At 35.7% G+C, this 9,038-nt stretch overlaps 1 protein-coding gene across 1 annotated transcript; it reads right to left on the bottom strand.

The window, feature by feature from the left end:
* Positions 1 to 46: 46 nt before the first annotated feature.
* LOC129873150 (enhancer of polycomb-like protein 1) lies at positions 47 to 8,578 on the bottom strand. Its single transcript, XM_055948184.1, has 12 exons — positions 8,170 to 8,578; positions 7,752 to 7,881; positions 7,571 to 7,673; positions 5,827 to 5,950; positions 5,250 to 5,315; positions 4,250 to 4,288; positions 2,872 to 2,952; positions 2,704 to 2,751; positions 1,958 to 2,008; positions 1,724 to 1,792; positions 970 to 1,203; positions 47 to 808 (listed from the first exon to the last, which is right to left on the bottom strand). Exons 1-12 carry the CDS (start codon positions 8,317 to 8,319, stop codon positions 560 to 562), a joined length of 1,344 nt encoding a protein of 447 aa, XP_055804159.1. The 5' UTR covers positions 8,320 to 8,578; the 3' UTR covers positions 47 to 559.
* Positions 8,579 to 9,038: the final 460 nt, after the last annotated feature.

The following is a 9,038-nucleotide window of genomic DNA, read 5'->3' as shown; positions in this document are numbered from 1 at the left end:
AACATCCCATAATAAAGTAAAATTGGAAAATTGCAAGATGAGAAAATAAACTGACCAAATTAACAATGAATTGCTAAACCTGGTTAATTTCATCCTTCATTTACAACAAACACATACATTATCTACGTGGGCATGTACTTAAAATAAGACCTGATCTATTAAATAACATTCTACAAAGACAGGGAAGGAAGAAACATTTTCCTCCCTGTCCTAACTTGGAATTATTGTACATTTGGGCCGAGAGATGATTTCATTTCTTAACTGTGTAAGAAACAATGAGAATGGCGCACCCTACACCTGCCCAAAAAAAAGATGAAAAAGAAAGGCAAGCCATTACGGCAAAACGATGCTCTAAGCATTCTATGGCATTTGCCTTCGGCACATTTATCAAATATGTCCGCGCATCTTCAAAGTCCATAACCAGGAATGGGTTCTTCAATTATCGCTGGTTCAAACTTTCCCCTTCCATCTTTAGCATCATCCATGCAAATATCATATACATATTACATATACAACTTTCAAGGGGATTGAGACATAAGCTCAAGAAGTGCTGATCATATCATTGATGTGCAGAATGTCGAGCCTTTGGTGGAACATATAAAGTATCACCACACTCAATGGGTGTATGGCTAAGTGGATTCCATCTGTCAAACACGATACGCCCACCTCGCCCCATCCTTCCACGAAAGTTAAATGTGTGAGCAGGTAGGCCATTTGGCGTTGGAGAGCCTGGAGGTATAATGCCTGCAGCTGACAATTTGGCTGGATCCAGAGGTTTCGTGAACAGCAGAGTTGGCTCATTTGGATCCTATATAACCCAATTTAGGCAACTCATCTTCAGTTTATTATTAACAAATGGATCAAGTTCAAGTAGCTTCCAACTCACATGTGAAGTAATATGAACACAACATTTGAAAACATAAGTGATAAAGTAAGACAGTTAAGCAACTTTAGGGAGTAGGTAAGCACCAATTTATAGAGCCATCCATGCGGCACGTGTCTTCGCTTGAACTCTCGCTTCATGATTCTAGGAGAAGCAGTCACCAGCTTCGTGTCGGGGAAGGTTATGTTTTGTGTTATATGCCGACGGCTAATAGAAGGATCATCAGAGTCGACAAATTCGTCCTCACTTGAACCAACCTTACTTGGGAAGGAAGGAAATTCAGGCAGAGTAAACGTATCCTCAAAAAGGTCAGTTTCATTCTGGAATCCAAGAAAATTAGATTTATTAATTCATATGATATTCAAAATGAATAACCCTAAAAGACAGCCCCAAGGAGAATAACCAGTAACATTTAATACTTGGAAAAGGCCTAATGATATCGTAATATGACTAAGCAAGACATAGATTAGGAAAATCTGCACCCACATTTAAGCTATCTATTGCAGTAAAGAGCTATTCCCTCTCCAACCTAAAAAAACTACTATCACTCTATTCCGTAAACCAACTTTTAGTAGGTAGCTGAATTTCTTTTCAGCACAGCAATTAGAAATTGCTCCGGAGCTGCATGTAAGATTCTAGTAAAACCTCAATTTGTCAATCTTTAGATGCAATCACAATAAAACAGAAAGCAGATACTCAATCTATTTCCAGTCAAGACAGAATAAGAGAGAAAATAGAATATTATCAAATGATACTTCCCATTACTGCTGGTAAGTATCATAGAGTAAAAATAGTGAAAAAACAAAGCAGATAGACTAAATAGTAACCCTCCTCACATACCTTGTGGTCCATTTGAAGTCTCTGGAGGCTAATCTCACAATCAATAACCTCTCGCTTCTTCTCCTCTCTCTGCACACAATAAGATCAGGGAAAATGACTGCCAACTGTGCAGATCACAAGGAATCAATCGGTATGGGTCTGAACCTTGTTCGTGAAGTCCAGTATCCCATTCATTCCCAAAATTTACACAATGCACCAAAATATATATATTAGTAATTGTAAAGAAATACAAACCTTGATGAGAGCCTCAAGAATGATCTTTGCTTGGTCAAGGTTGCGCCTAACCTGGATAATGTCAGATGATATTAAGTAAATTTCCTATGAGAAAAAGACCAAATCAGATATAGCATCAACTCATCTATAGCCAGAGAAGCTTTACTAATGCAGTCTATCACGCTCGCCAAGTATAGAGGCTATGTGCCACAGGAAAATCATGTAGGGAACAACTGTTAGTTTCTTAGATCATTATTGCTAGGTATTAAACTACCACCATATCACTGCCACATCACCGTATTTCTACATACAAGAAGCTCACTAGGCGAACAAGCGAGACTGATAAAACACAATCTTCAAATAAGAAATGATGTGAGAACTCGACTGTCGACAGTTGGCAAGAAGGCAGTACGCGATTGAATAGTCACACTCATCTTAAAAAGGATGTCTAGATCCATTAATGGGAAAAGAGAAATTGAAGTACAACACTTGCAATAATTTGGCATTGTTTCAGCAATTCATGCCGAACCTAATGCAATGCTGTTAGATCAGAATGAAAGGAAATGATGGGTAGTATCATCTGGTGGCAATGAAGCTTATGATTCTGGGTGCAGCTGAACTGAGATGATGATGAGAAAGATATGACATGAAAGGATCACCTTGGCCAATACACAGGGGACCGTAAAGATAGACAATCATAGGTAGAAGGGTATTTCATTGAAGAGGATATATCAAGAAATAAGAGCTATATTCGTCTTTGGGATCACCTGGCGAAGCTTTTCAAATGACTGTACATTGTTTTCCCTCCTTTGCATCTGTTAAAGAAAAAAAGGAAGCCACAAATTCTCCATTAACACAAACAAAATTCCATAAGAATTAAATCGTCAACCAGAAATTTTACACAAGAAGATTGGGACAGTCATAGAATGGAATACCCTTCTTGTATGAAGTCTGTGGGCCTTCTCCCTTGGCCTAAATACATTATACGGATTCGTGTCGTTAACTGGTGGAGGCGGCTTCAAAATGACAGCAATGACCAGTGTTCAGTAGATAATCAACAGCAGCAAATACAGTCATATAAAACTAAAAGAACCTCAAATCTTCATTATGCTATGGTACAGACACGATTTGCACAATTTTTCATTAGGTATGGAGAAAACATAGTAATCATTGATCATCCAAGGGCCAAGGCAGAATTTAAGAAGTATTGCTGAAAGTACCAGTCAAACAGGGCTGCAGATCCAAAAGTGTTTCGGTTAACAGAATAAAGAATCAGACAAGACTCAGCTCACTCGACCATCTTCCACATAACCAATTGATGAGAACATCAAATCTTCATTATACTATAATATAGACACGATTTGCACAATTTTTCATTAGATATGGAAAAAACATAGTAATCATTGATCACCCAAGAGCCAAGGCATAATTTAAGAATTATTGCTGAAAGTACCAGTCAAACAGGGATGCAGATCCAAAAAAGTGTTTCGGAAAACAGAATAAGGAAGCAGACAAGACTCAGTTCACTCAACCATCTTCCACATAACCAATTGATGAGGTTAACTAAGGAAATAAGATTGTATCAACTACTATATAGTACTCCCTCCGCTTCAATTTATTTGGCCTAATTTGACTTGGCACGGAGTTTAAGAAAATAAAAAAGACTTTTGAATCTTGTGGTATTAAATTAAGATATATCAAATGTATCAAAATTCCCTTAAATCTTGTGGTCTTAAACGTGTCAGGTAAAAAGTTGGGAATTACAAAGTTGCTAAAAATGGAAAGGGTCATTCTTTTTTAAATAAACTAAAATGAAAATAGGTCAAACAAGTTGAAACAGAGGGAGTAACTGATAAACAATGGACATTGGACCTAACTCAACCTAAAAAGCTAGCTCAAGAGATAAGGAGCCCAAAGACCATCTGAGGAGACAAATTGCCCCCTATCCATGGATGTAGGACAATTCAACACCCCTCGCACACCCAGGTCTGCCTACTGGAGAGTGGACAAGATAATATGGGAGCGCAATATTGTTGAAACAAGAATTGGGTGGTACAATGTTGAAGTGTCTGACTATCTCATCTAAACCTTTTAGATGAGATAGTCATGCAATTCAACATAGTAGCTGAGACCGGATTCGAGTTTCACCATCACCCAATATCAAAAAGAATTTCCACGTGCTTGGCCCATCAAAAAGAATAAGGATCGACCGCGAGAGGATGTTGAAGACATAATCAAATAATTAATAGTGTTAGTGCAATGCTAATTCAAAATCACTCAACTGAGTTTACAAATTAGGAAAGCTGAACTGACCTGCAAACGCCGAAGAGCAGGCTTCTGCAAACGCTCCCGCTAATAAAAAAGAAATAGAGTTTCTCAATAAAAAGAGAAGGGATACATGAGGACTCATCTTTAAGGGCCACATATAAATTGACTCTATTAATTCTGATAAGACGCAAACACCAAAGGCAACAGTAGTCAAGCATTTGGAGCTTTCATGTTGAATATTATACATAAAGATCAATCCATGTGAACCTAAATTTCCAATTAGAATCTATAACATACAAGTTGGAGGATAAGTTTTCAATGTTTACTCCGCATAAACATTGGCTGACATGCAATGAGATGCTTTTAACACATTCTCAAATTGATTTACAATTAATCTCATCATCTATGGGAAAAAACACATCTATACAAACCTATGGAACACACGTAATGGGTTGCTCATAACCCATTCTCAAACGTTTTCCAATTTAATAAAACTACAAATGTATTCACAATACAAGGCAAAAGAACGAGGTCTCAAGGTGTAAATGAAAAGGTCAGATTCTTTATGACTACAAATCCTGCAATGAATCTTCTATCAAAATCAGTAATTCCACGACCTTCAACAAGTTCCATATCAGAAGTCACATCTGTTAACAAACGTCAAATTATATAGTTGCAGACATACCACCTAATTAAGTACTTTGCCCCATAGAAGGTTACAAAAAAAAAAGAAAACACATTTAGGATTTAGCACTTATAGATGGAAGCTGCTAATATTAAGAGATGACCTCAAACCTTAAAATAAAGGTAATGAGTAGGAGAATAACAGGCAAACAGGCTTATTAAGTAGAATTTAAGAATATATCAGTAGTGTGAAAGCAAATTTACAGATTTTGGTGGACGCAAACAAACAAGTATGTTCCAACATAACTTGTTGAATGCCTCGACATGGAACCCGTTAACAGTGTGTTTGCCATATTTTTTTCTTTTGATGAACATGTGTGTTCACCAAATTATACAACCGTAAGTGGTGAGAAATACATACCTTATCCTTCCAATAATTATAAATAGACTGGAATACTCCATATTTAATGGATAAAGACTGCAAGGCCTGAATTTAAAACCATAAAAAGGAAAACAAATGGTGAATAAGTAGGGAAAGTAAACTTCACTACATTCAGAGAAGCAAAAAATCTCAGAATGTAAAAAAATCAAAACAGCTAAGAATGGGAATATCCAAAAAGAAGAAAGATGTACAAAGATAATGTACAAGATATGTCATAATAGCAGAAGTTGAGCTTTTTCAGTGAATAGAGACTAGATAATGCAAAAGCTAAAAGGATTCCAAAGAGCAGGAAATGGCTCTAGTTTTTCATATAATGATGGAAGATTTTTAGCTTTTAAGTAGCTTGCAACAGTCTTGCAAATTAGCAGAGGAGTTAGCTAAAATACTGAACATGAATTCTTCAGTAGGTCCACATATAAATTACAACTACAGCATATGGAGTTCTTAGAGCAAACAATATCAAAAATTGCAAAGTGGACTCCTTAAATAACAATGCAACACAAAAGACAGTCAAACCTGCAAAATCAATAGACTCACAAGAAGAGCTAGTTTTTACCTCAACAGCAGCATCAAAACTTAGAAGCACAGGAACTGGCGAGCCAAGCGTATTTGTTATAACTCCTGCTCTTTCTCGGGACTTGTGATCTAAAACTTCTAGTTTGTACAAAATCGTCTCCAACCTGTATCAGGAAACAAAAGTGTTTTTGTTGCCTATGATCAATAAACAAAATTCAAGTCTTGAATTAGGCATATTGTATTCCTTAAAGAAAAAAGGGGACATCATATTGAGAGGAAAAGAACTAGTTGAAATGCATAGAGCATAGACAAATTACACTCAGCATCAGAAACCAGAAACCAAATACAGATAAAAGATGAAATAATTAGAGGGATTTTAAGTAACTTGTGGAAAATGGAAAAGGGAGTGCAAGCGAGTCGGATAGCAACAAACATGGTAGCTCTAAGAAGCAAACTCAGGTCCAGTATTTAGCTTACGGTGTGGGAAGGATATACCAGAAGAAGGGGTTGTCTGGTTTATGGATAGGGATAACAATCTGGAGAAAATGAGGGATCATTTTAACTCGCATTTGGTTGAACTTTTGATTCTGGGATTAACAATTCCGGGATTATACCACAATTGTGGCATTATTTTTCTACTACATTCAATGTGGGATAACATCCCGGGATAAAACACCAAACTGATTTAGATGCCCTTCTCCAAAACTCTTTCCCCAAAGTCCTTTAGAAAAGTCAAGGTTAAATTGAAAATAAAAGTTTATCCCAATTTATCTAGTTTTAAACCAAACATATGTATTGTATTATACCCAAATATCCCATTTTTAGTTAAAAGAACCAAACATCTACCAATGAAAGCATATCCATTAAATAATACCATCATTATTCAATACACACATTATAATCCATGTATAACTTGTTTACCAATCAAACAACCCCTAGGTTTATATGCTTCCAGGATGAAAGGTAATGTCACACAACTTTTGCAACTTCAGCACAAAGGAAATACTGTCTTCCATGTGGCAACCTACACGTCACAACGGGACTAACAGACAAAAAACTGAAATCCGACTCAAATATCAATGGAAGGTCAAGTAAGGTCTAAGAAGAGCCGCAAGTTTATTATCTTTAACTATAAGTCATTAACATAAAACCCATCAATGTTACAATGTCATAAGTGGCCCTTGCTTGCTTTGTCTCTCCAGGTTAAGACACCACAAGATTTGCTTGGGTCACCTCAGAGGTAATGTCAGTTTGCACAATCAAAGCACGATAGCACAGTTGAATAATAATGGAAATGATTTTTTTAGAAAGAGACCCTCTTCAGGAAGCACCATAATTTGAGCTTATCCTTCAATTGGTGGTTTTCATTCACTATAAGCATGGATCGTCCTAGGTACTTTATGGTATTTCTAATTAGCTAAATGTATACCTAAAAGGGTTTTGCTATGACTACAGAATGGCTTCTGTCCACCTTATCCTCTCTTCCTTATACCTGGAGTATTTGGTTAGCTAAGCTCTCTGGTGCATTGGGCCATAGTATGATAAGTGCTTATGCAATACAGCTATGATGTATATTCTAACTAATTCTCACAAGTACCAGATTTAATTAGTCTCCATATGAATGCAAACATATCAAACTAGCAGTGGCATGAGTAAACAAAAATAAAGCATGAACCAAGCATAAGGAAGAAACAGAGAACAAATGTCTCAAAAAAAGTTGTGCATGTGGGTGTGTGTATAAATGTAACACAGTAGGTACACAGAAGCATGGTTTAAGATTTTACTTTTCAGCTACAAGAACTTTTTTTTCTCTGTTGAATTCTTGAAGCCAATCTTCATCCTCATTGTCAAGATCATACTCAACAAATTCTCCAATCTCAGCCCGAACTACAGTAAATTCAACAAAGTTTCAGAAGTTGCTACTCAGATGATAATACAAGCATACCCCCAATACACTTCTCATACCTCCTCTAGCATGTATATATGATGTTGGCTGAGCAAAGGTGCGCGAATAATCTCTTTCATATGTATCCACAATCACATACTCAGGAGTAGGTATTTCAGGAGCCAACTTCTTGTTAGAAGTTTGTGGTACCTAAAGAATAAATCATTGTCCAAAATAGTAAGCCTAGGTACATGCACAATTCACCAATACAGAAATTCTCATTCTTAATGTGTGTCATGATTAAGAGCAAGTACACTATGAGTCTTAACCTTCAAAGACAACTTAGGAGAGTTAGCTTGAAACGAGGAGATTAAAACATCAAATGTTAGTAAGAGTAAGTTAAACTGAATATATAAATAATTATGCATGCAAATTTATAAGACGGATAGTCCATGCAATGCAATATAGCATAAAACTACAAGGATTAAGCTCAAAAACCTCATTTTCTGTAGCTTCAGCAGCGAAACGAAGGATAAGGTTTCTTGTATTAGTCTGGGAATCATCATCCTCAAAATCCTTGATAGATTTTAAAATTGGCAACTTCTTGTGAATGTCAAGAGGACGCGGTCTAAATGAGAGTCTACTCATTATCAACTGAGCTCATTCCCCCACACAAAATTCACTTTTTTCTACTTCAGCTCAACTACCAACCTCCCCCGGCTCAACCCTAAACCCACTAAACCAGTCGCTTTAGGCCCCCAAAAATAAGGGCAACCAAAAAAAAAACAAATTCAGTTACCGAAGATGCACAAAAAAGAAATAAAATCGACCGATTAAACGAAGAACCAAAAACACTGAGCAGACGAAAGGTGAAGGAGATACATACATACACAACCAGATCTGATGAAACAAAATACCTAAGTAGAATATAAAAAATATTACTATGTATTTATTGTTGTTATTACTTGCTCTCTTCCTTTTTAATAATCATTATACTATAAATATTTATACTTATCAATTTAAATAATCAAAAGAGAATTAATTATCTTTTTCTAACTTTCTCTTAACATTAATTATTTAAGAATTAAAAGACACATATACAGATAAAAATTAAAAAATAATAAAAGATATGTTAGTCAAATAATACTCTTTAATAATTTTTCTTAAAGATTGTGACAAACTTTATCATGACAATTAAAAAGGAATCGAGGAGTATTCATTAAAATTTTCTTAATAGTTTGTTGCTAATCTCTTACTCCCTACGTCCATATGATTTGATCATTTTTCTTTTTACACGCATATTAAGAAATCATATATAAGAAGATAATTTTATTAATTCAAAGCTTGAAAAACTTTTTGAAATTTTT

The sequence above is a fragment of the Solanum dulcamara genome, chromosome 11 (assembly GCF_947179165.1).
Source record: "Solanum dulcamara chromosome 11, daSolDulc1.2, whole genome shotgun sequence".
In the NCBI taxonomy this organism is placed as follows: Eukaryota; Viridiplantae; Streptophyta; class Magnoliopsida; order Solanales; family Solanaceae; genus Solanum; species Solanum dulcamara.
Note: the sequence above shows the minus strand (reverse complement) of the source record. Positions and strands in the feature narration are given on the sequence as shown.